The sequence below is a fragment of the Theropithecus gelada genome, chromosome 1 (genome assembly GCF_003255815.1).
Source record: "Theropithecus gelada isolate Dixy chromosome 1, Tgel_1.0, whole genome shotgun sequence".
Taxonomy (NCBI): Eukaryota; Metazoa; Chordata; class Mammalia; order Primates; family Cercopithecidae; genus Theropithecus; species Theropithecus gelada.
In genome coordinates, this window is record NC_037668.1 from 86,699,225 (window position 1) to 86,726,884 (window position 27,660).

The window sequence follows — 27,660 nt, forward strand, 5'->3', positions numbered from 1 at the left end:
ATGTGTGAAAATTTTCTCCAACTACAGGCATGCCTAGTTTTATTGAGCTTCATTTTATTGTGCTTAGATTTTTTTAAACAAATTGAAGGTTTGTGGCAACCCTGCACAGAGCAGTCTATCGGTGCCATTTGTCCAATAGCATGTGCTCATTTCAGGCACGCCTCTGTGTCACATTTTGGTAATTTTCTCAATATTTCAAATGTTTTCATTATTATTATATCTGTTTTGGTGATCTGCTATTAGTGATCTTTGATGTTACTATTGTCATTGTTTTAAGGTGTTGCAAGCTGCTCCCATATAAGATGGTCAACATAATTCACCAACTGGCTATTCCCCATCTTTCTCCCTCTCCTTGGGTCTCCCTATTGCCTAAGACACAACAGTGTTGAAATTAAGCCAATTAATAACCCTACAATGGCCTCTAAATGTTCAAGTGAAAGGAAGAGTCACATCTCTCATTTTAAATCAAAAGCTAGAAATAATAAAGCTTAACGAGGAAGGCATCTTGAAAGCTGAGATAGGCTGAAATCTAGGTCTCTTGCACCAAACAGTTTGCCAAGTTGTGAATGTGAAAGAAAAGTTCCTGAGGAAAATTAAAAGCACTATTCCAGTCAGCACACAAATCATAAGAAAGTTAAACAGCCTTATTGCTGAGATGGAGAAAGTTTTAGTGGTCTAGATAGAAGATCAAACCAGCCACAAGATTCACTTAAGTTAAAGCCTCATCCAGAGCAAGGCCCTAACTCTCTTTCATTCTATGGAGACTGAGAGTTAGGAAGCTGCAGAGTAAAAGTTTGAAGCTAGCAGACGTTGGTTCATGAGGTTTAAGGAAACGTCTCAGTCTCATAAAAGTGGAAGATGAAGTAGCAAGTACTGATGTAGAAGCTGCAGCAGGTTATCCAGAAGATCTAGCTAAGATCATTGATGAAGGTGGCTACACTAAACAACAGCTTTTTCAGTGTAAATGAAATAGCCTTCTATTGGAAGAAGATGCCATCTAGGACTTTCATAGCAAAAGAGGAGAAGTCAATGCCTGGCTTCAAAACTTCAAAGGACAGATTGGCTTTTGTTAAGGGCTAATGCAGCTAGTGACTTTAAGTTGAAGCCAATGCTCTTTTACCAATCCTAAAACCCTAGGGCCCTTAAGAATTAGGCTAAATATACTCTGCCTGTGCTCTACAAATGAAACATCAAAGCTGGATGACAGCGCATTTGTTTACAGCATGGTTTACTAAATATTTTAAACCCACCGTTGAGACCTACTGCCCAGGAAAAGATTCCTTTCAAGATGTTACTGCTCATTGGCAATGAGCTTGGTCACCCAAGATCTCTAATGGAGATGTACAAGAAGATAAATGTTTTCATACCTGTTACCACAACATCCATTCTGTAGGCCGTGGATCAAGAAGTAATTTCAACTTTCAAGTCTTATTATTTAAGAAATACATTTCATAAGGCTAAAGCTGTCATAGATAGTGATTCCTCTGATGGATCTGGGCAAAGTACATTTAAAACACTCTGGAAAGGATTCACCATTCTTGGTGCCATTAAGAACACTTGTGATTCATGGGAGGTCAAAATATCAGCATTAATAGGAGTTTGGCAGAAGTAGAATCTAACCCTGATGGATGACTTTGAGAGGTTCAAGACTTCAGTGGAGGAAATCACTGCAATGTGGCAAAAATAGCAAGAGAACTAGAATTAGAAGTGCAGCCTGAAGATGGGACTGAATTGCTGCAATCTCATAATGAAACTTGAATGAATGAGGAGTTGCTTTTTATGGATGAGCAAAGAATAGTTTCTTGAGAAGGAAACTACTGGTAAAGATGCTGTTACCATTGTTGAAATGACAACAAAGGATTTAGAATATTACCTAAACTTAGTTGATAAAGCAGTGGAAGGAACCTGAGAGGATTAGCTCCAATTTTGAAAAGAGTTCTATTGTGGGTAAAATGCTATCAAATAGCATCGCATGCTACAGAGAAATCTGTCATCAAAGATGGGAATGAAAAGAAACACCAGTCGATGCAGTAAACTTTACTGTTGCCTTATTTTAAGAAATTGCTGCAGCCACCTCAATCTTCAGCCACCACCACTATGATTAATCAGTAGCCATCAACATCAAGGCAAGATTCTCCACCAGCAAGATTACAACACACTGAAGGCTCAGATGATGGTTACCATTTTTTTAAGCAATAAAGTAGTTTTAAATTAAGGTATATACAGTGTTTTTAAAGACATAATACTATTGCACACTTAAAAAACTATAGTATAGTATAAACATAACTTTTATATGCACTGAGAAGCTAAAAAACTTATGTGACTTACTTTATTGTGATATTCGCTTTATGGCTGTGGTCTGCAACCGAACCCATGATATGTTCGAGGTATGCCTGTATGTCAGAAATGAGATGGTTATAATAGAAAGATTTGTGGAGTCAAAAAAGCCCAAGGCCAAATTCTGTTTTGGAATGTTTGATCTTCAGAAATTTTCATGGATCCATATTTTAAATAAGCAAATTTTATTTCTGAGAAAGAAATACATGCAAATAACTAAAAATACCTATTTAAACTCAAACTGTTAGATGATTTAAAAAGTAAGTCTCCCTCAACTCTCCAGTCTCTATTCCTCTAAGGCCCTCCTTTGTCACCTCCCCAAAGCAGTTTCTTGTGTGCCCCTAAAGCAGTCTCAGCATAAACAAGCATATGTATGTTTTAATGTTTCTGTTTTCTCTAATGAGAGCACATAATGAAAACAGGCACTCCATTTTTTGTTTTTTTCACTTAATGGTACGTTTTTGAGATGATTCCATGTAGGTCTATCCCATTTTTTTTTTGTTGTTATAGATTTTGTCAAGCTATTTAGCCTCTCAGTGCCTCTGTTTCTTCTTCTGTAAAATGAGACTAAGAACACTTAAATGCTATGTACGCATGTTTATGGTAACTAGCATGGACTAGCACACAGCGGTGCTCCATAACTCTTGCTCTCTCGCATTTGCTTTCTGCCTCACAGCCCAGTCTATGTCAGACTCTACATACAGAGCTAGTCACTTGTCTTCAGGAAAATCACAGTAGAAGTGAGTGGATGAGTCCCCTAGGAAAATACAACACCCAACAACGTGAGTACCCCAAAGAGGTGCAAAGAACATAGGAAGTACAAACCAAAGTCGTGGAACAACTTGGAGTCAGGCACACTGGTGTTTGAATCTCAACAGGTATGTAAGTGTGGACAAGTTAGCTCTCCTCTCTGAGTCTCAGTTTCCACATCTATAAAATGGGGGTAATAAATATTTATTTACCTGTAAGACTGTTGGAAATATCAACTAAAATGAAGCATATAAAGTACTGATCATAACAATTTACACAACAGAAATTATCAATAAACGTAACTGGCAATATCCCAGTGTTTGGGCTGAGGAGATCTGGGAGGGCTTCATGAAAAAGGTGGTTTTTAAGCTCAGATCTGAAGAATGAATAAGACATGGGAAGGGCATTCCAGATGAAAGTGAGTTAGTATATTAGCAAGGACAAGGAGAAGGGAAAGTAAAGGGCAACTCTGTAGAATGGCAACACACAGACTGATCTAAAGTGAAGGATTCAAGGGTGTACAGAGGAAAAAAACAGGAAAAGCAGGCTGAAGCTTCAGCAAGAGGACTTGAGTGCTGAGGTGGAGGTTTAGAATTTATTTTCTAGGTACTAGGGAGCCAGTCACGAATTTCTGAACATAAGCACATGATATTCACAGTGTGTGGTTATGGCAAATCACTTAACTTCTTTGAAAGGAAGGTTGATAGAGTGGAGGCTGGGAGTCCAGGCAGAACAAAAGATGATTGGGGTCAATGCTGAGGACATGACACTGGGGATGGAGAAGGGGTGCCTCTGAGTCAGAGCCCGCCAGTCACAGTGACGGGATAGGTGTTGCTCTTTAGACACTCTTGTGGGAGATGGGTGTGGATCTGGTATGACGTCCTTGTCCCCGCCCCATCTTCATCCCATGAAGGATTTCCCAGGTGGTGTGCTCAGCTGGACTGAGGGATCCCTAGGCACACCCACCTGGCAGGGCAGCCCTGCTCCCTCCTTAGGTCTGAAGTTCATCTCAGCCCATGACTCAGTGTGAAGGCTGATGGATGGGTTCAGTGACCCCCAGGGAAAGCTGAGTCACATCCAGAAAAGCAGTGTCACTCCACCTGAGCCAGAGTGGCCTGTGTTGTGAAATCTAGCAGAAAGGTCATCACCACAGGTTCCAAGATGCCTGGCTCGGCCACTGATTGCCAGGCCACTCACTGAACTCTGTATTCAGTGTTCCCTCCATCTATAGGATGTTGTACCTCTCTGGGGTCTGGGAGGATAAAATTAGATAATAAGTCCTTGTGTCTGTTTACTCAACAGATGTTGACTGGGCACCGGTTCTATGCCAGTGTGCTGGAGACAGAGGAATGAATAAGACATAGGCTTAGAAGACATCCCCTTCAAGGGGATGAAGTTCTAATGGGGAAACAGATAAGTAAATAGAAGCACTAGCACAGAGCTAAACTTTCCAACATGTAGTTGCACACTCCCTAACTCACTTAAGTCATCTCACATGGAGTAGTAACCAATTTCATTCATTTGACACACAAGGAAACTGAGGGCCAAACTGGTAAAGTGATTTGCCCTTCCTGGTGTTCCATAACCCTTCAGACATAGTTTCATCACAGCCCTTAGCACTCTTTCTCTGGGGTAGAGGTTCAAATGTTTATTTCCCCCATTAAAGTTTAAATTCCCTGCAGGCAGGTCTAGCTTCTTTTAATTTTTGACCACCAGCATCTAGCCCAAGTTTGGCACACGGTTATGGAAGGTGTGGTGGGGGGAATGGAGCTAGAAGCTGTGGAGCATCAGCCACATGCTGGGCTTGGCTGGGCACCTCAGATTTGCTGTTGGTTAATCTACTACAAAAACTTGGCTTGGTGGGTATTATTATCACTGTTTTATAGGAAGTATGCCAGAGGCTGAGATGAGTGATGGGATTTGCCCAAGGTCACATTGAGCGTAATCTGAGAAGCTCCAAACTCAGAAATGGCCCAGGAGCTGCTGTGTGTGCTGAGGGTGGGGGATGAAGTGGGTGGGAGCTCAGCCGTCCAAGTGCAGAGCCAGAACGAGTTCCTGTAAAGTGTTCAGCTGGTCCCCTGGAGCATCTTTACCCACAGAGCCTGATCCTGTGCTCAGGCTTTTATTAGCATCTGTGTTCTTTCCGCCGCAGCACCCAGCTGCCCCGGCAGCCTCTTGGTGAACACTTGCTGAATAAATACTTCACCAGGAGAACAAAGACGTGAAGAAATAATCACAAATGCTGAGTACTTTCTATGTGCCAAGGCACGAGGCTAAGCCATTTATTTATGCTTTCTCTTTTCATTCTCTCAACAACACAATGAAGTAAGTACCATGAAGACCCCAGTTTTACAGGAAAAAAAATTGGAGGTTTAAAAATTTGGAGACTTCCTGAAGTCCCAAAGTTGGAAAGTGGCTTTGAAGCCAGGCTTATATAGCTCCAAAGCCCGAACTGCAAACCACTACTTGAAAATGAATGCGCGTGTGGATGAATTGCAGCTCCCAAACTCTTCGGAAGCCTCAGTCAAGACCACAGTGGCATTTGCTCCCTGGGCAGGGTGTTTTCCAGGGACTTATGGATCAGGTCTGACTCTTTCCGAAAAGCCCTCTGACTGCCAGCTCTCCCAGAGGGGTCAGAGAGCATTTCCCAGCTTCCCACTGGGTCTGCCTATCTTTGGGAGCTTTGAAGTCCTACATTTAGAGGACATGGATCAGCCCCAAACCTGAGGGCTCCCCCAAGGTAACTGCCAAGGGAATCCCTCAGGAATCCCGCTTAATGCAACCAAGAGAGGCCTTTAGAAATCAGGCCAAGTAGAGGAAAGAACAATGGACAGGAAATTGGGACATGAGAGAGTCGTGAGTCAGCAGTGTGGTGAGAGCTGCCAAGATTGCTGATGTGAACTCTGGTTGTATCACGAGGAGCATAATGTGTTGAATAACTAAGGTGATATTGCACTTCCTGTGTGGTAGAGCTGGAGCTGGAATGTGGGGTGAAGGTCTGGTTCCACATTTTCACGTAGTCATAGTCAAACCGGAACTTATTCAATAGAGCAGAACCGGAACACTGAAAGGAATGGTACTATCGTATTTGCCAAGGCGGAAGGACTTGTATTTCTTCTCTTGAAGACGAAAAGAAGCAAAGGTGTTGGGAGGATAAGCTTTGGGTATTTCAGAGATTTCCCTATGAACAAGGCAGTAGACGTCTTCTGTCTGATCCTAAGGGGAAACCAGAACTCAAGTGAGGAAATAATAGGAAGCAAGATTCAGATGCAAACTGAATCAACAATGCCTTTGTTCTGTCAAAAAGATAGCCAAAGAAGGAAATATTTTGAAGAAAGAAGAAAAAAGCAAAACACTCAATGAACCTTCTCTCTCCCCTCTATGTGACCCTAAGCAAGTAACGTAATCTTCCTGAGGCTCAGTTCCTTATCTGAAAGTGGCAGGTGGTGTTACATGAGACTCTAACAATGTGCAGACTACGAACGCAGTGTGGAGAGACAGCTATGCACATGGCCCTGCGACTCTGGCAGCTGAGATTTAAACCCTAGCTTAGGGTGACCTTGGAAACTTATTTTTACTTTGCAGGGCCTCAGCTTCTTCATCTGTAAAATGGGGATAATATATGTAAAGCATTCAAAAGGGTACCTGTCACACAGTGGGCACTCAACTTTCTTGTTAGCCAGCATCATCATCATTGCCACTCTTTATATATGGAAGGGACTGTCACAGTATCTAGAGTATAATAGGTGTTCAGAGAATGTTTTCCTTTTCCCGTTCTCTTTCAGGGGACTCTTCCAGTGTGTCTCTGGGATACCAGCTTCTTCTCATCTCCAGATGTCTGGAAAATGTTTCTAAATATAACATCTTGTTGCATATATTCTAAGGCAGCTATCTGCCTCTATCTAAATACTCTTTTAGTGAAGAAAGGGGCAGAGCAAGGAGAGTCAATTTCCTACTTGTAGAAGTTTCTCGTTCTGAACAGTGTACTTTACAGATTCCAATGTGTTTCTCCCTCCATTGCCTCTTTACCCCTTACCAGAGCAGGCACAGATATGAGAACTGAGGCTCCGAGAGGTTCAGTGACTTACCTGGAACCATTAACACCCGAATGAGTGAGTCAGGAATTGAACCCAAGGCTTTTGGACTCTGGAAACCTACCTTTACAGGAGGCACTGACCAGACTCTTCCCCTCACCCACACATCCTCTCATCCTGGGGTTCTGCTTAGGGAAGCATAAGAAAGGCAGTCAGCCAGGCTCCAACCTTGAAGCCAAATCTTTGCAGTAATAGAGAGGACTAAGGGCTAGAGAGAGGAGCCAGGAACCGTGGATCTCTGCCATGAATCTGAGCCCTTAGAGCTGGAGACCTCACCTGGACCAGTCTTCTGTTTTCAGTAGCTACAGTAGGTGAGGTCCAGAACTAATGTCAAGAGCCCAGAGTCCCTACCAGCATTGCATGATAGGATTTTCTGTGATAATGTTGTATCTGTGCTATATAATACAGTAGCCACTAGCCACATGTGGCTATTGAGCACCTGAAATATGCTCAGGCATGGGACTGAGCCATCAGCCTCCCTGTTTAATAGCTGAGGAAATTGACGCTTGGTCAGGCAGCTTGTTGAGGTTGCAGTTAGCCAGCCATGTCACTGAGACGTGAAGCCATCCTGTCTGGCCCCCAGGCCATGCCCTTCACCACCACAGAAGCCTCTTGTTCCACTCCCCAAGGAGGGTCTTTGCACCCTTCTGAACCAGACAGGTGATTGGGTCATGTCTGCCTGTGCGAAAGGGTCTCCCTTCCTGCTTGGCTCCACCTGGCTCCAACTCTAGAAGGCACCTGTGTTGTTTTACTGATAACAGTGTTTGCCCTTCCAAAGCCAGAGCCATAAAAGGCAGCTTTCAAAGTCACTGCCGCAGAAATGTCAACATGAGGGGGAGGCCAGCCATGGTTTCTGAGGTCCAATGTCACCTCCAGGCTGCCACAAAGGCTGCAGCAAAGACCTTCGGGTCCTGGAATCTGGACTTGCTTCTACTACAGACTTGCTGTGTTTCCTTGGACATATTTCTTACTTCCTCTGGGCCTTGTTTTTATCATTGGTGTAAGGAGAGGGTTGGGTTTAAAGATGCTAAAGGGCTCTTCTATCTCTAAAATGTTTAGCCTCCTCTGCATGGGATCCTGGGGGCAACATCCAAATTTCCTGTTTAATGACTGTGAAAAACCTTATGTAGCAGCCTTCAAAACAAAATCACCCCCAAACCTTCACCTGGATTTTTTTCAAAACCGCCCACAATGTCACCATTGAAGCAGTAAAGGTATTCATTAATATCTTGTAAAAAGTGATTTTGTGATTTTCTTAATGTATGAAAAAATGTCCCGCACCCTTGACACTGGGCCCAGAGCCCCAGAGTATAAAACCGCAGTCAGACCACTAGGATTCTACAGAGCTCAGGCGTTTGGACAAATTGCCTGCACTTGAGAACACAGGGCAATTTTCTCAACTTTTAAAATGTTTTCTCCCTTCCCCCCACTTTTCTGGGGTTTTCACCCCTGCTTGTAACTCAAACCACAAATAAAGCTCTAAGCCTCTGGCTGTGAGGAACAGCACAGTGGCTGCCAAGAACAGCATGGTTCACGTGGCCCCTTTTTCTGCCGCTCTGGAGACCGGCTCTCCACAGGACAGCACAACATGCGTTTTTTTTCTTTCTTTACTAATCACAAAAATATTGCCTTTCAGATGGGCTGGGGAAGGGGCAGATTGGTGATGATTGGTGGTGGACAGGGGGAGATTGGCAGCCTTAGGTGCAGCAGAAGCCAGGTATGGCAGTCACAAAGATTCATGTATCCCTCCCAGATGATGGCTCTGATCCTCCCATTTGAGGCTTTTACCCTGTAACATGGCATATATTGGTGTTCAATACCTGTTTGTGGTTGAATGAATACACTTTTACAAACATTCTTTCTTAATATGAGAATAAGCATTCCTGTTTTTCTTCTGAGACTGAGGAAACTGAGGCTCTGAGAGATTAGCCAACTCAGTCAGAGTCATACACACGGTTACCTGGTAGGGGTGTCGTGTGACCCCAGGCTGGCCCCAGATTGGGCTCTTCCAACTCACACTCTTTCTGCATCTGCCTCTCAGCCATACAAGCCAAAGAAACACCATGTTCCCAGCCCACGAATGAAGCTGAGGCATGATGGACAAGGCTTGTGGAACTAGACTTTTCTTCTCCAAGTGCTCTCTCCCACAACTTCCAAAATTATCCCCATGGGGATGATGCTTACAACAGAAATGCCAGCTCCACCCTCTTTCCAGCTGCCTGCTGGACATCACTGCCTGGATTTATGCTCAGTTCTAGATACAATGCTTGGCCTAGAGTGGGTGCTTACTGTTGAATAAATAGCCAGCGATGTCCTACAGATACTATCTGAATCTAAGTTCACCGTATCCACTGCTGAGCCCCGAGTGCCTAGACAAGGCTTGGGGAACAATTGTTCAATGAATAAACGGAAGAGTGCATTTTCCCTCCCTCCACCCTGGCATAGTTTACTTTTTGGATTGCCTACTTCTGCTGAGATCCTCATCTCTCTATAGTCTCTCAAGCCAAAAGCCCAGTACTTCCCCAGGACACCCCTTCTCTCCTGTGACTCTCATCAAACTGGTCATCACGTCCTTTCAATTCACCCTGTGACCTGTCTCCAAATCTGAACACATGAACTTGTTTACTTTATTGTGCAAGATTGTATTGGTTACAAGGAGCAAAAACCCAACTTGAACTTGCGTAAGCCAAAAAGGAGATTTTAAATCAGAAGAATATAGGAACAATCAAAGAACTGATGGAGAAACCAAACTACCAAGCCCCAGGAAAGGCAGAGTTGCCTGGAACGGGGTGCTCTGATTCTGACAGCTCTCTTTCTCTTACACCTCCCTTTACTGACTTCATTGATGTACTGGCCTCATTCTGTCTCAGCAGTTTCCTCAATATCACAGAGATGTGGATGCCACACACTCCCATCTATACAGTTTTAGGGTCAGAGTAGAAAAAACCTCTTTCCCATGTGCTCCAATGTCATAATTCCTAGGGGAGCCCAATTTACCTAGTGTGGCATGTGGGCCTGCCCCTGGACTAGCCACTGGGGCTGGCAGCAAAGAGCACCTCTGTGGGAGTTAGAAGAGGGCACTATCTTCTGAGTGTCTGCAACTCCACAGGTACAAGCTTGCGCTGCAGAGCACAGGCTGGATTCCAGTCCCCACTTATTACCCCTGCCAGGCAAGCTTGTACTGGGTATAACCTGCACAACTGTACATGGCGGACTTGGCTGGCAGTGGATGTGGGGCTGGGCACTCCCAATTCAAATCAGATGTCTACACCTGGCCAATTACTACTGTTAGGAAGGCAGGGTCATGCAAGTCATCTCACTTTCCATGTGGACACATGGTCAGAGTGGAGAGAGGTTTGGAAAAAGAACATTTCTCTAAGAAAGGAAGGTAGCACATTCATGGACCTCAGCAGAATCACATAAGCTGGAACGTGCTTACAACTGCTAAACCTGCTTCTCCTTTTGGTTCCCTTCATTGATATGAGGAACCATCTGCCTAGTTACTCTCTCCAAAAACCCAGGAGGTATCCTGAATTCTTTCCTCTCGCTCATAATCATCTCCTGAATATGTCTCAGATATATTCTAATCATCTCTCTGTTTCTTCTGCCATCTCCTAGGTTAAGCAACTATTAATTCTTGCTTGGCCCATTACAGAAATGGCCTCCTAACAAAAATGACCCCAAATTTATCCCATCCCTATGCACACCCCTTTGCTATATGACTTTGCTGTTCTTGCCATCAAGAAATGCTGTCTATTGCACCACCCTTTGAATCTGTGCTTGGCCAATGAGACACTAAGAAAGACGACATAAGCCAAGGCTTGAAAAGAGCTTGTGTGCATCAGGGCTTGCTCTTTCTTGCTTTTCTTGGTAACCTGGCAACCATCTACCATGAGAAGAAGCCCAAGGTAGTAAGAGATACATGCCCCAGTCATCTCCATTGCCCCATCCAGCACCCACCAAACACGTGAGCAGGTAGCTGACTTAGAACTGCCCACTGACTCCCAGACTTGTGAACAATAATAAGATAGTGGTTATTTTAGGCCTCTAGGTTATGGGGTGGCTGATTTTGCAGAAAGAGCTAAATGACTCGCCAGTCTTCCTTTCTTCAGCCTTTTCCTTCTCCAGTGCTTCCCAGATACCACATGATCTTCCTAAACTGCAGGTCAGGTTATATTACTTTCTTTTTTCCCCACCTCTGATAGGTCAGCATTGACTAAACAGTGAGCAAATTCTGTATTTACTGTATTAATTCAAACTCTCCAGGATCTGGGGCCCAATTCTCCTTTGACTTGCCCCTGTCTTCACCCTATACCCTCTGTTCCCCAGACACACAAATTATTTGGTGTTTCCCTAACCTGGAGTCTATTGCCATGCCTGGATTAGGCAGTATATGCTGCAACCTCTTCCTAGAGCACCATTCTCTGTTTAATTTACAAGGCCCAGCTCAAATGTCCTATCCCCGGTGTACTTACATTGTACCTTTCATTTTAGTTTCATTGATTTCTTATGTCTTCTTTTCTGAGTCAGCAACTTCTTGAAGGCTGGAAGTTTAGAAAGTTATTCTTTGTAGCTTTTCCTCAGAGTACGCAGTGTCATGTCTAAAACATGAAGACTGCTTAACTGGGAAGTTTCTAGCAGCCTCCCAGAGTTGGACAAGGTAGGCATGTTCTATTGAGGCAGGAGACAAAATGGTTAAAAGTGTAGCCTCTGAGATCAACTGTGTGGGTTTGAACCCCAGACATTTTCCTTACCACCAGTGTGATCTAAGAAATTTACCTAATAGTACCCCAGTTTGCTCATTTGTAAATTGGGAATGATAATTGAACCTCCAGTACCAGGTGATTATGAAGAATGAGTGAACTTGTGTAGAGTTTCTGGGAAAGTGCATTCCTTTAGCTGCTAATGTTGGAGATGATGATCTGTCTCTGGACCCAGCCCCCTCCATTCCGTGGGAATGGTCTCTCACCTCCTCGGAAGCTGCATGGACAGCAAGTCAGCCTTTGCCACAAGGAGTCCTTGTTATATGTTGGCAGGAGGCGGAACAGTGTGGAGAAGGCATAGACTTTCGGTGGGAGATGTGGGCCCTGTTCTGTCAGCTGAGTGGCCTTTACCAAGCTTCTTCCTGTCTCTGAGATTTGTTTCTTCATTCATAAAATGGGTGTGACCTCACTGAGTTTTGAAGAAGTCATTAAATGGGGAATGCTGAAGGATGTGAGTATTGGAACGCCGTGTTCCTGGCCAAGGCCTCTTCTTGCTGGAAGTTTTCTGTGGCTCCCATCCCTGGACTGAGCTAGGCTCCCACAACTCTCTGTGCTTCCTCAGGCCATGCACGTATTCACAGATACTTATCAAACCTACACAAGTGCCCCACTGAGACTTCCTAAGTGAGCATCTACTATGTGCTAGGAGGAGAGCAGTGAACAAGACAAAGCTTTTCTCGTTGCTAATATTCTTATGGGAAGACGGAGTACAAGTAATTAAATAATAATGTAACTTAGGTTGCTAAGTACCAGAGGACTGGGTGGGGGGCGGGTTTCCTAAGTGTGGTCCCTCAATCCTTGGCACATTGTGTTATTACACATTTGTGTGTTGAGCTCATCCTCTGCCACAAGCTACTGGAGATGAGGGGCCCCATTTGATTCAGCTCTGTGGCTCAGGTAGCCAGCACAGTACCTGGTTACAGTAGGAGCTCAAAGTTCATTACTCTCCCCATGATTCAAACGAATGATCACTATCACATCTGTGATTTTCTGTTCTTTTTTCTTTTCTTTTTTTTTTTTTTTTTTGAGATGGAGCCTCACTCTGTTGTCCAGACTGGAGTGCAGTGGCGCAATCTCAGCTCACTGCAAGCTCCGCCTCCCGGGTTCACGCCATTCTCCTGCCTCAGCCTCCCAACTAGCTGGGACTACAGGCACCTGCCACCACGCCTGGCTAATTTTTTGTATTTTTAGTAGAGACGGGGTTTCACTGTATTAGCCAGGATAGTCTCGATCTCCTGACCTCGTGATCTGCCCACCTTGGCCTCCCAAAGTGCTGGGATTACAGGCATGAGCCACCGTGCCTGGCTACATCTGTGGTTTTCTAATCACAATTTTCCCATCAATAAATGGTCTCTGAAAACGTACTATGTGTCAAGCCTGGCCTTGTACTACCAACGAGTGAAGACTGTGAGGTAGTGCTGTCATCAGAGAGCTCGCTGCCTGGTGGAAGAAGGAACACCACCACCTCACTGAGTAAGTTCTGTGGCAGAGGTTTGCACACAGAGCTGGGAGGAATCCAGGGGGCATACTCATTGTAGTTCCTGAATCTTTCCGAGCTCTCGGAGCTGTCAGGCCTCACAAGGGAATAGGTTTGGGCTTTCCCAGACACTGAGGAAAACAGGGTGGCAGGAGTTTCCCAAATCCAGGCTGTTGATCCAACAGCAATGGCCTTGAGATGCAATGTTTCCCTGTGAGCCTCCATACTGCACTCCAGTCCTTCTCCCAGGGTCAGATCGGCCTTCCTGGGACTCTGTCATTTCTCCACTGAAAACAGGCACACCACAGGGTCCAACTTCCAAGCCACGGTGTCAGGTCCTTCCATCCATGCCCAATCCAAACAACACAACTTCTTCCCACCATTCACCCATAGCCAGTTGGCTCTGCCACCGACCCTGGCAGCCCTCAACCTCTCCCAACAGAATGGGGCTCATGCTAACTGATGGGCCTTCACCACTTGCTGGCTTCCATTGACTCGTTCAAGTTACTTAATGCTTATTATCTGTTGAGTGCTATTTCAGGTACTAGGGATACAGACATGAATGAATGTGATAAAGGTCCCTGCCCTCATGAAGCTTACATTAGTGAGGAGAGGCAAGGAGTTAGTAAGTAAAAAGTCAGAAACACATGGTGTGTCTGATGGTGCTAAGTGTTAAGAAGACAGAGCAGAGAAGGGGGACAGAGCATGCCCATGGAGTGGAACTGTAATTTTAAATACAGTGCTGTGGATGGTCCCCCTGAGAAGATCACATTAGAGCAGAGGCATAGAGGAGGCAGGATAGCTAGTCACAGAGTAGAGTGAGAATAGAGTCGAGTCACAGAGTAGAGTAGAGTAGAATAGAGTCACAGAGTAGAGTAGAGTGAGAATAGAGTCGAGTCACAGAGTAGAGTAGAGTAGAATAGAGTCACAGAGTAGAGTAGAGTTACGGAGGCATAGAAGAGGCAGGACAGCTAGTCACAACTGGGAGTAGAGTGTCCAAGGCAGAGGGAAGAGCAGATGGCCTATGAAGATCAAATTTTCTCTATATTTCCCTTCCTCCTTCCTTTCTTTTCTTCCTTTTTGTCTGCATGTATTTATTTCAAAAAATATTTCTAGGAATATGCCAGGTGCCATGCACTGCATTAAGTCTTTCATGTAAAAAGAGGGCCCCCTTCTTTCAAGATGCACACACTCTATTGACAGAGGAGGACAAGATAAACCAACAGTTGCAGTGGGGATTTAAGAGGATTCTGCCAGAGAAGGTGTCATCATTCATGCTGGGAAGCCCTTGGACAGTTTGGTGGTGCCCTTGGGCCTCTTCTCAGAATAACATTTAAAAATACATAAAATTAAGAACATACAATGGCAAAGAAAGCAATTATTTTTCAAAAGTTAACAAAATACAGAAAAAAAAATTGGTAATAATGTATGTGGTTTCATATTTGTACACTGAGTAACCAGATCTACATAGGTCTACTATTTTATTTTTAAAATATTGATAATCATAGATAAAATTTTTAGATAATCTGTAACAACTGTAAAGTGATATGAAAATAACTATGATTTCTATTAGTAATAAATTACAGAAACTATTGATATCACTGTGATTTGAGCCTACATTTGTAATTGAAGGAAATGTTAAATTAATTTTAGGTACAAGTTAGTGAACATTTCTTCCCCCATACAAATGCACAAAGCTCGTGAATTCTAGCCCTAAGAACGTCGATGCTAGAGATATATGTGCTCTCAGGCTCTGAGAGCACAGAGGAGGGGTCAGAAAAACTTTTCTAGAAGAGGTGCTTCCTTAGCTGGGTTCTGAAGAAGGAGTAGGAGTTAGCCAGAAAGATAGGGGTGGAGGGAATTCCAGGCAAAAGGAAGAGCAACAGACAGCATTAAACTGTATGCCTCATTTGGGGGAACTGATAGTTAGTGTGGCAATAACTCAGGGTTTGTGTAGGTTTTGTTGGGAAATTAGGCAGGAAAGGAAGACAATGGGATCAGATTATGGAGGCTCTGAGTCCTAAGCTACAGAATTGGTCCCAGAGGTGATGGGGTGTCCTTGAAGGACTTAAGCAGAAAAGGAACACAATCAGAAAGATTATTTTGGCAACCATGACGTGAATGGATTGGAAGGTGGGAGAAACTAGAGGCAGGGAGATTGGTTAGAAAACTGTTCTAATTAGTATAGACCAGAAGAGCTATGTGTCCCAGACAATGGCCATAGGGGTAGAGAAGAGGAAATGGATACTAGAGATGTACAAGATGGTAGAATCTGCACAGAACTTGGCAGTTGATGGGGTTGGGGCAGTTGTGGGGAAGAAATGATCAAAGCAAAAATGCGACTAATTAACAGGGAAGCTGTGTTCAGGGGAGTAGTGGCCATGAACTGCAATCCTGTACGGCTCATTCACACCTCTGTGCCTTTGCGAAGCTCCATCTTTCTTCCTAGGATTCCCTCTCCTCCCCTGTTGCTTCCTCTTTCCTAACTCCCAGGTCACCTCACCAACTTCTGTCTTCCTGGGAGGCTTTCTGGAGGTGGCAGGTTATCTCGAAGCTGCAGCCTAAACATAAGCCCTTGTCTGACTATGTGTAGACACCCGAGATTCCCGCCTTGAGCAGAGGCGCCCTGGCCCCCTTTACATCCTTGATATCAGGCTTGTTCTCCTAGAGAACCAAAGCGGAATGAGCCTGGCAGCTGGCAAGTCATGGAGCACTGCCTGTCCATCTGCGAGCTAACAACAGTCGTGCTGGAAGTCAACAAGGGAAATGGAAAGGGAGAGACCCAGCCTCCACAGGGGCTCACGCCCTGGGACCTGTGCCAGTGTGAACAAGGTTTTCCGGGTGAGGATTTCCCCTCGTAGAATGGGAATAGCAGCTGAAGGCGAGCAGAAGGAGAACTGCTTGTGCTTTCCTTGTAACATTGTCTTATTTATTAAAGCTTTGTAACCACCCTTTGGTGGTTGTGTGTGTGTTTTCGTGTGTGTTCTCATGTGCACACACACACACACACCCCCCTTCTTTCTGATTACAGATAAAGAAAATATATCCAGAGTGGCTGAAGGACTTATCTAAGGTCACCCAGGCAGCAAGGCACAGAAAGTGAGTATAGAAGTATAGGCTTGGGAATGAACACATGCCTCTTAGGACCCTTGAGATTTGTAAAGTCAGGGGTGGCTTAGAAGAAAAGATTTGAGATTAAAGAGGCTCGATGGGGTCAGAAGAATTGTCACTGTTTTCCTCCAGGTCTTCCTGCTGCTTTTCTCTCCATTCTCTAGCCCAGCCTCCATGTCTTCCTAGAGGCAGTTCCTGCTGCAGAATGAGAGGGGCAATGGCTTCCAGTGGTAGCTGCTGGCATGATTTGGCCCATGCTGGGTCTCCAGCCTCCTCTCCTGACATCCTTCCTTGCCAGTACTCCACACTCAAGCCACCTATGTTAGCTGGCTGGCCCTGTTACTCATTTGACCACTTGTGCCATTAAATGTGCTGCTTTCTGGCCGGGGGCAGTGGCTTACACCTGTAATCCCAGCACTTTGGGAGGCCGAGGTGGGTGGATCACCTGTGGTCAGGAGTTCGAGACCAACCTGGCCAACACGGCGAAACCCTGTTTCTACTAAAAATATTAAAAATAGCTGGGTGTGGTGGCAGACAGCTGTAATCCCAGCTATTCGGGAGGCTGAGGCAGGAGAATCACTTGAACCTGGGAGGTAAAGGTTGCAGTGAGCTGAGATCATGCCACTGCACTCCAGCCTGGGTGACAGAGTGAAACTCCGTCTCAAAAAAAGAACAACAACGGGCCGGGCGCGGTGGCTCACGCCTGTAATCCCAGCACTTTGGGAGGCCGAGGCGGGTGGATCACGAGGTCAGGAGATCGAGACCATCCTGGCTAAAACAGTGAAACCCCGTCTCTACTAAAAATACAAAAAAAAAGTTAGCCAGGCGTGGTGGCGGGCGCCTGTAGTCCCAGCTAGTTGGGAGGCTGAGGCAGGAGAATGGCATGAACCTGGGAGGCAGAGCTTACAGTGAGCCAAGATAGTGCCACTGCACTCCAGCCTGGGTGACAGAGCGAGACTCCGTCTCAAAAAAAAAGAAAAAAAAAAAAAAAAACAACAACAACAACAAAAAAAAAAAAAAAAAAAAAGAAAGATAAAAAAGTGCTGCTTCTCTTTCCTGGTGAGCAGGAGATAGAGAGAAACAGGAGGCACCTCTTTTCTAAAACATATTCTCTCACACCTGTAATCCCAGTACTTTGGGAGGCCTAGGCGGGCAGATCATAAGGTCAGGAGTTCAAGACCAGCCTGGCCAACATAGTGAAACCCCGTCTCTACTAAAATTACAAAAAATTAGCTGGGCGTGGTGGTGGGTGCCTGTAATTCCAGCTACTTGGGAGGCTGAGACAGAGGAATTGCTTGAACCCGGGAGGTGGAGGTTGCAGTGAGCCGAGATGGTGCCACTGCACTCCAGGCTGGGCAACAAGAGTGAAACTTCGTCTCAAAAAGAAAAAAAAACAAAAAACAAAAAACAAAAAAAATTCTCCCAAAGTGGCACCTAGTTAAAGTTAAGGTAATATGTTGTTACGATAGTTGTTGAAGACACAGCCAAATGACTCTAGAATCAGTGAGCATGCAAGACCTTGAGACAGTAAAGAACGTGGCCAGAAGTGACACCTTTTTAATATGCAACCCAACCAACAAAGTGTGCTTGCCTGGCCCAGGCCAGCAGGCTAACTAGCTCTGTGCAAGCCCCTGGCTATGCCCCTTAGATGCTGGCCCAGTGCCTGGCACATACACCAGAGGCCACCAGAACACCTTTGTGGAAGGACTGAGAGGGGAGGCATGAAGCCACAGAGAGAAGCCAATCCCTCTCCCCTCGGCTGGGACTCTCCCCTTAGAAATATAAGCAGGCTGTCACTGGGGTCAAAAGCACAGCTATAGGGAAGAAGAGGAGGAAAGAAATGTGGATGAGGAAGAGGAGGAGAAGGAGGAGTAAAGGAGGAGGAAGGAAAAAGGGCTGGGAAGGGAAGAGGGAAATCGGAGGGGCAGATGGAGGAGGCAGTGAGGAGGAGAATACTTGATGAGAGTTTATCCACCTCAAATAACAATCTTGCAATATCTTGCAGCTGCTAGAGAAGTCCAGTCTGCCCACAGGGCAGAGGAAGAAGGGTACTTCCTCTGAGGAGGCTGGAGGCCTTGTAATCTCTATACTCACATCCGGGGAAGCTTGGGCAGGGTGGGGCTGCCTGGGTCCAGCTTCCTACCCAACCCTGCAAGCTTGGGGTCGGACCTTGGGAAGCCTGGCTTACCTGGGCCAGGTCCAGCTGCACTGGCTCTGGATGTCATGTTTCAGGAGCCAGTGGGCTTGGGGTGAAGATGGACGGCCTTTTCTAGAAGATACAGACTGTGACTCAGAGAAAGGCTTTCCAGTGTCTTCTGTGAGACTCCTGAATCACAGTGGGATGGGCACAGGGCTGGGGGAGAAGGAATAAATACTTAATTATAAAAAGTGCATACTTGGAGAGAGCTTTTGTATAGTCTTAGAGGTGAAAGAACTCTGAGCGACAAGAATAAAGAAAAGCATCTTTTGCTGGGTGCTTACTTTGTGCTAGACACTGTAAAGTGCTAAAGATAAGGAAAGTGTCCTTCATGGCCATGTGTATTGCCTGCCCACCATGTGCCAGGGGCTTAACACCACCACCCTATTGAAGATCCACCACCAGCCCCATGAGGCAGGCCTAAGTACTCTCATTTCATCATTGAGGAGCCTGAGACGTTCAGTCATTGATTAGACAGCCCTCACCACTCAAGCCCTCCTCGGTTTACAGCAGCAGAAAGAGAGGCTCTGAAGGGTAACTGACTTGTCACAATTGAGAGCAACTGGCCTGTGGTAAGACTTGGAGGCAGAATTGAGCTCCTGGCCCAGGCCTGTGGCCTCTTCATTCCCCCAAGCCACCCTCTCCAGTTATCAGGCCTTCACTTTCAGGAGGTCCCGGACAATGAGGTTCCACAGATTCTTCACAGGAGAAACACCCGTTTGCAGGATTTTCAGTTGATTGCCAGTTGCCAGGGCCATCTTCTCAACTGACAGCAGCTTCTTATTTTTTCCCCAGTACCTGGTCACACCTGGCCCTCTCCAAGAGGTTTCCAGTGCCCTGGGCTACAGTTTTGTTCAGTTGTGCTCTCAGGGTGGTAATGACAGCACTCCCACATGCTGATAGAGCCCACGTGCTGATAGAGACGATAAGAAAGGAACAGCTGGGAGGGAGGGAGGAAGGGAGGGCCAGCAGGAGCCTGGGCCAGCGGGTGGGGCTGGCGGCCAGTGTTTCCCTGTAGGGCGAGGGCACGCTCAAGGGACTGGCTTCCTTGTAAACAGTGTGCAGCCAGCTCTAAAAATACCCCTGCCCTAGACAGGGCACACTGAGCTCCTCTGGTCTCCCCCAGAGCCTTCCCAGGGGCCTCACCTTTTCCCTAAAAGGTCAAGGGGATGGGAGGAAAGCCGCCTGGTGGAGGGTTGGATTTCCTTAGCAAGGAAAGTATAACCGTATTTCCTTCCTCTGCAAAACAGAAAGGAGGATGCTCCATGGGTTTCAGCAACAACAACAAAAGGCTAAAAACCAAACCAAAAGACAACACAAAACAAAACAACAAACAACAACAACACGAAAAACTACCCTGGACCCTTGTTCTCTTTTCTGTAATCTGAGACCTGGGTTGAGCTGAGGTCCGAGGACTGGTTCTGATTCACAGCCTAGGATCAGGGAGCCATGAGAAGATGCTGGGTTGTAATTTTCAGCTGTTCTCCTCATTAGGCATGTGATCTATGACTCCATTGCTTGATGCCTCAGTTTCCACAATTGTGAAAGGGGATAATAGTGTTTAATTCACTTGGGTATGGAGAGGCTTAAATGAGATGCTATCTATAAGGCTCTTAGCACAGTGCCTGACACATGACAAACATTCAAGAAATGCTTATTATTATGGTATATGGGAGGATAAAACTATTTCCTGAATACTAACAGAAGACTTGGTTTAATAAGAAATGTGGTAGGTAGGGAAAGAGAGAAGTGTGGATAAGAAAAGACTAAAAGTGTCTGAATCATGAAAGCTCAAATCTGTTATTTGACAGATGGGGACATTGAGGCCCACGGAGCAGAAAGGAGCTGCTGGGGCTAGACAATGTGTTGGCCACTGCTTACAGGTTCAATATAGAGTAACAGTGTGATGAGAGCATGAAAAGTCCTGTGGGACTCTAAGCCTGCTTCACTAGGAGTTAGGGGAATGAGGCCTTTTGTTCATGCAGCACTTTAAAGTTTGGAAAGCCCTTTTCCAGGGAAAGACAGACCTTAGCAGGTCACTGCCAGAGGGCTGAGCTCCATGATGAGGGACTCTTGAGGGAGGATGTATGAGGACACAGCCAAGCAGAACTTATCCTCGGGATTGGTGGCTGCCTGTGAGGTCATGTATTCATGCCTCAAACCCAAAGACTTTGGAAGAGAAGCACAGGTAAGAAGAGCTTAGCACCACCTGAAGAAGAATCTTCTAACCTTGTACTATCTGTTTTGCTAGACACTAGCCAAATGCGGCTACTAAGCACTGAGACTTAATTTAAAAAGAAAGTACAATATCAAATTAATATTCTTTTGATGACTGGTTGAAATGATAATTTTAGGTCTACTGGGCTGAATAATATACATGATTAAAATTAATTTTGTTTCTTTTTTCTTTTATTCTGTAGGTCCTAGAAAATTTAGAATCACACATATGGCTTTCAGTATTCTTCTCCTGGGCAGTGCTATTCTAACAGCTATATTTGTGCAACAACGGAGTAAGCTCTCTCACTAGGTAGTGAGCCTTTCATCACTGCAGGTGTTTTAAAAAGCATCGTTAGTGAAATTCTGATAGCTAGATGGATAAACTCTGCAATCCCTCCAACTCTGATTCAACCACGATTCCCAGACAGTGCTCTGAGGAGCACCTGTTCTTTGGAATATGAATAGGTTTACAGAGGTAAAAAGGTTGAAGATGAATTTAATATAAGAAATTTTTGGTTAAATGAGGGAGTTAAATCCTTTTACTCCAAGATTTTTCAGAACCTTCTAAGACATGACGATGAAATTGTGGTTCTTCGTGATAGGGATATGCTATATGCAGCATTCCCCATATGAAGTTAGTCACAGAGCCTTCTTTCCACGGAGTATGAGCAAGAAATAATTTACTATTATTATTATTTATTAGTGTGTGTGTGTATATATATATATATATATATATATATATTTTTTTTTTTTTGAGATAGAGTCTCGCTTTGCTGCCCAGGCTGGAGTGCAGTGGTGCCATTTTAGCTCACTGCAACCTCCGCCTCCCAGGTTCAAGCGATTCTCATGTCTCAGCCTCCCAAGTAGCTGGGAATACAGGCCAGCACCACCATGCCCTGCTAATTTTTGTATTTTTAGTAGAGATGGGGTTTCACCATGTTGGCTAAGCTGGTCTCAAACTCCTGACCTCAGATGATCTACCCGCCTCAGCCTCCCAAAGTGCTGGGATTACAGATGTGAGCCACCGGGCCCAGCCAAATAATTTATTATTAAGCTAACTCCTTGAGAATTGCTGTCCTTAAGTTCTATTTAAAAAAAAAAAAAAGTCAATTCTGTTGCCAGACAGCGCTAAGTTCATAATTTGGCTGTTTCCTAGGTGACCTTGAACATGTTACTACACTTTCATCAACTGTAAAATGAGTGGAAGAATATTCACTTCTGAGGATAGCTTTGAAGGTTACATTTATAAAAGTATATGGAAAATGCAGCGTGGTGGTGAACACACAGTAGGTATTCAGTTAATGGTTCTAATTAAGTAAAGCCTGGAGAGGGAAAGCAACTTTGGCAAGCTCACACAGGAAATTAGTGACTGTGCTAGGCCTTGAATCTCCATCTCTGGGCTCTTCCAGTTCACCACACTTCTCTTTATTAAGCAATACCATATAAGAAACATAGTCCATCAGAGGAGGTAGGCAGCCTCCCCAAGTTCGGTGTGATTTTATAGGTCAAGTTGACTTTAAATATGAGACAAATATTTCCTTCTTTCCTTCTCCCCCTTCTCCTCAGTTCTAGCCAGAGGAAGCTGCAGCCAGGCCTGGCAGTCTCCCCTGCTCCCTTCCACCGGCTTCGTTCCTGTTCCTGCTGGTCCTGGGAGCCCCCAGCAGATGGACTGCCCTTATCAGCTGGCTCCAGGCCAAAGGAGGAATCCTCCGGTCATGTGTGGCTCTCTGGAGGGAGAGAGACCTCCTAAATAAACACAGCCCACATAGAGGAAGTGGGGAGGGTCAAGGGGAAAGAAACCTTGACATTTTGGTGACTGGGCCAGGATTAAAGGCCACCAGGCATAGTCCTTACTGGTTATTTCTATGAGGAATCTCAAATCCATATGGCTTCCCTGGATGACAAGGCTGTCTTTGACTAGCCCTGGGATCTGGGGCATTCCCAGTGTGCTGCTGGCTTGATCCAGGCCTAATCCTTTGCCCAGGACTGACCTTTCACAGTTTACAGAGCACTTCATCTCCTGGCTCAGTGGAGTCTCACAGAACCCTCCAGAGAGAAGGGAGTTTTATCATCACCCTCAATTTACAGATGAGGAAGCTGAGGCTGCAACTGTAACTGACTGACTGCTGGCTACGCAGCTACAAGTGACTGAGTCCAGCCTGAAGGCCACATATATTCTCCCACCAAATCCGGAGCTGCCCATCACACCACCTCCTCCTCCTCCATGGGTCTTGCGTTGTGGCCATCACTGAGCTCCATGCCCTGGGTGAGCCATCGTTCCTGCCTGGCGAAGTCCACAATTCAATGAGGAGGGAAGGTTGAAGGGATGAATCTCAACAGAATTGTGCACAGTGAAAGAAGCCAATCAAAGAAGAGTACACATTGTATAATTCTATTTATAGAAAACTCCAGAAAATGCAAGCTGATCTACAGTGACAGAAAGCAGATCCATGGTTGTTTGGGGAAGTGAGGTAGAAGGAAAGGATTCAAAGAAGCACAAGGAACCTTTTAGGGTGGTAGACATTCTTACTATCGGTGCTGAGAGTTTCTCATGTCTGCACATATCTAATTGTACACTTTAAATACACACAGTTTATTGTATGTCAATTATATCTCCATAAAGCTATTTGAAAAGAGGAACGTAAGTGGGGAAAAGAATGAAGGAAGTTGGCTGGCATATAATTAAATAAGTCTGTGAGCAGTCTTAAAATGGAGACACAAAGTACCATGGGCACGTAAGAGAAGAAGGTAGAGATTCGTCCCCAAATGGAAGAGAACAAGAAGGAGTTCTTAGAACAAGGTTTCAACAAGCCTCAAGTTATTGATAAGTAAGGTTCAGGTTAAGAAAGATTCAGATGGAAGATGCAGATAGAGTTTATTTGGGAAATGGAGAGTGGAGTATTATACACATGCACAATTCCCCTTTTTACCCAGGTTTTGAAGGACTGAAATTAAAACTAACATCTATGGTCCTCTCTTTTCTTCAGAAATTGAGACACACGCCCTACTTGGCAGGCAGCTGGTTTTGCTAACAAGATTCCTGCCCTTCTCCCTCCCTCTCTGTGCATCTCATCCCTTTGGTCCCGCTGAGGCCCCTACCCTCTCGGATTTTCTCTTTGAACTGAACTGCCAAATACTTGCTGGCTGAGCCACGGACAACCCCGGCTTCCAGGGCCCTGGGTACCCACATTTCAGCCTCTTCCAAACCCCACAGTAAGAAGGAGGTTTGGGGAGATCCAGGTGGGCATGTGATGGGAAACTAGGTCCAACGTAGAAAGATCTTTCCCTTTTTCTTCCATACATTTTGGCTTAGTAATTGACATGTGACCATTGGAGAATTTTGAATAGTTAATTAGAATATATTGTGATAGAGTAGAAGGAAATTCAAGAATTGTTATAATGTTGTACACTGATTAACTGGCTAATTTGCTGCAAAACCAATTCTGATCACTGTTCTTATGGTTTGTAAAACATTATTTTGGGTTTAGATGATCCTGTTATTCATAGCTTTATATAAAGGAATATTCCAATGACATGAAATCCACATATAAAATTGTGGGATAGCTCTTGCTTTCAATTTTTTGACATGTTTGTTGATTTTAAACTGCCTCCTTTCAAAAGTTTCCTTATTAATTAAATAAACCACTCAGCCACATTCCCCTCATCTAACTCAGTACCCACGTGTAAGCTCGATTCTGGAGTTGCCTTTCCAACCTTGGCTTAAGGGACATTAGTCACTAGGAACAAAACATGGCATTAAACAGCTGTTTTGGTTATTCAGAGTCCAAACCCCACAGGTCTGGAGAAGATGGGGGTTCAGGGAAGGAAACCAATATTTACTTACTGAATACCTACTCTGAGCCAGGCACTGGGGACTTCACAGAGAGTATCTCTTTTAATTTTCTGAACAGTTCATTAATGTGCTCTGCCTCCTCTAGGCATAGCAAGGTTAAGAATTTGTCAAAGATCACACAGCTCATAAGTGGTGGAGCTGGGACTTGAACCCATACAATCTGACTCTAGAGCTTATATTCTTGAATACTTCCCTATGTGTACTTCGTTGAACCCTCCCAATGCCAAGATGTAGGAGCCATTATTACCAAATCTGTTTTCCAGATGGGAAACCAGAGGCTCAGAAGAGTAATTTTCCAAACATAAATTAAACAGAGACCCTGGATTTAAGCTCTGTGATCCTGGGCAAGTCACTTCGCTCATCTATCCATCATCGTCCATCTATTCATTAATTCAACAGATCGTGTCAACTACTTACTCCAGGGACTGTCTTGTCCCTAGAGATGAAAAGATATATAAAATCTGGCCCTTGCTTTTTAAGAATTCATAATCCAGTGAAGAGGGCAAACACCTACACAACAGTAAGATAAATGACTGCAATATGACAGGTGCTGTAAGAGGTGTCTAAAAGGAGCCACAAAAACATAGAGGAAAAGCATCAAATTACTTGATGAAGTAAAGCAAGGAGGCCTCTGGAAAGGAAGGGACATTGGGCTAATATGCTCTCCAGGCAGAGAAAGGGGGAAAGGGCTTACTCCACGGAGAGAGAGCATCAAAGGTGAAAAAAAAAAAAAAGATACAGTTTAACAGGTCACATATTGAGTGCCTACCACCTGTTTTAAGTGCCATCTCTCTAATTCCCATGTCAATTCTGTGAAGTCGGTATTATTCAGACCACTTTATAGAAGAGGAAACATAGGTGCATGGAGAACAGGCACCTTGCCTTTTTTCATACAGCTAGCAAGGAATAGAGCTAGAATTCAGCCCTGGGCAGCCTGGCTTCAGAGCCCATACTCTAGCCACTCTACTTGGAGTGTTTGGGGGCAGCTGCTAGTAGTTTCTCACAGGTGAGGCAGGCAGTGTGACTGGTCACATAGGCGGGAATCCGGCTTGTGGGGTCTTCCTGTATGCCAGCTTTAGGCCACTTTCTTCATGAGGCCTTTCATGTTCTCCATCTAGGACCTGGACTTTTTGGGATCCGTGAAAATAATAATACTGTGGTATATGCATGTGTGCTTGTGTGCTGAGGGTTACACCCACCTTTCTTAGGGGAATTATACAGTTCCTTTTTGTTTTTTGAGACAGAGTCTTACTCTGTCGCCCAGGCTGGAGTGCAGTGGCATGATCTCAGCTCCCTGCAACCTCTGCTCCCGGGTCCAAGTGATTCTTGTGCCTCAGCCACCTGAGTAGCTGAGATTACAGGTGTGCACCCCCACGCTCAGCTAATTTTTGTATTTTTAGTAGAGATGGGCTTTCACCATGTTAGTCAGGCTAGTCTTGAATTCATGGACTTAAACGATCTGCCTGCCTTGGCCTCCCAAAGTGGTGGGATTATGGGTGTGAGGCACCGTGCCGGGCTTCTGTTTGCTTTTGCTTTTGACATACCCATATCTGCTCATTGTAGGACTATTGGGTGTCTTTGGCTCAGCTGGATTCTCTTGGCTTCAGTGTATTTGAATTCTTGTTCATATTCTTCTTTCCCTCCTCAGACTGGCAAGTCCATGAGGACAGAGCCCTTGTCCATCTTCTTCTCCACCAGACCACTAGTGTCCAGCACAGTGCTTGGCACATAGTGGGTACTTAATAGTTGTTTAATGAACTCTGGGGCTTTGATTAATAATTTATTTAGAGAGTAAATTAAGTGTGAGTTAAATCTAGTTTGGTCAACAACATACTTTACACTGTGCAGTCAGTGGGGCAGGAGGGAATCACAGAAGGGTCTTCGAAGATGAAAAGTGCGGGGACTATTGGCCTAGATCAGTGGTTTACACGTGAAGCTGTATTTTCAGATGAGCTTGCCTTCCGGGATTTCGATCCCTGGTCTCAGGTGCTGTTTGAGCTTTCCAGGTGATTCTGAAGTCACCAGATCAGTATTGAGGGAGCCAAATTTGGGTCCCTTCCTCTTCTAACTTATTTCTTTTTGTCCCCCCAACTCATTCAACTTGTGCCTGAACAGTCTCAGCAATGGAAGCTCATTATTTCACAAGGTGGGCTGCCCAGCCCAGCGTAACAACGACAGCAATCACAATGACACCATGTAGGGGCCATACATTTAGCATTTATTAGGTGCCAGGTACTGTACATACATGCTGCTCACTCCAAAGGCGAGATGGGTAGTACTTGTCTGCATTTGACAGCTAAAGAAACTGCAACTCTGACGTTGGTGGCGTTGGGAGTCGCAGCAGCGGCGGAGCAGGGCCGGGATCCAGGCCACGTCCCGCCCGCCGCCCGGCTTCCCGCCCACGGGCCTCAGCAGTGCCCGCGGGAGGAGCGGGTGGAGGGAGCCGCCCGCCACGTCAGCGCCCGCCTGCCCCAGCGCTCCGCCCGGCCCTCCTGGGCCTCCCCATAGAAGGTAAACCCGGGCCGGATCCCACGAGGACTGGTGGGGCCGGGCGGCCAGTGATTTCAGTTTGCGTAGAGCCCGGCCCTGCGCAAAGGCGGGCAGGGAGGAGGAGTTCGGGAATCCTTCCCGACAGACTGTAGATGAAATGAACGCGCCCCGCCTGAGCGCCACCCGGGGAGCGCGCCGACCCAGCGCAGCACCGCGGCCTCCCAGCCTGCCAGACCGAGGGTCTCCGCGGGCGCTGACTCTGCCGGGCGCCCCAGGGCCAGTACAGGCAGCGGGCTTTATGCGGCCATCGGGCTCGGGGCGAGGAGCCGGCTCCACCCTCCCAGCCTGGGCCCATCCTCCGGCCTCGGCCA

The 27,660-nt window shown here is 45.5% G+C and overlaps 1 protein-coding gene across 1 annotated transcript in view; it reads left to right on the forward strand.

The window, feature by feature from the left end:
- The window catches only part of LOC112634824, a 115,928-nt gene extending 92,741 nt beyond the window's left edge, over positions 1-23,187 (forward strand). The window contains exons 2-3 of the mRNA XM_025402675.1: positions 16,090-16,262; positions 22,513-23,187. Coding sequence (XP_025258460.1) covers positions 16,127-16,262; positions 22,513-22,700 — 324 coding nt within the window. The 5' untranslated portion in view covers positions 16,090-16,126 and the 3' untranslated portion in view covers positions 22,701-23,187. The remainder of the gene's footprint in view (positions 1-16,089; positions 16,263-22,512) is intronic.
- The last annotated feature ends 4,473 nt before the right edge of the window (positions 23,188-27,660 follow it).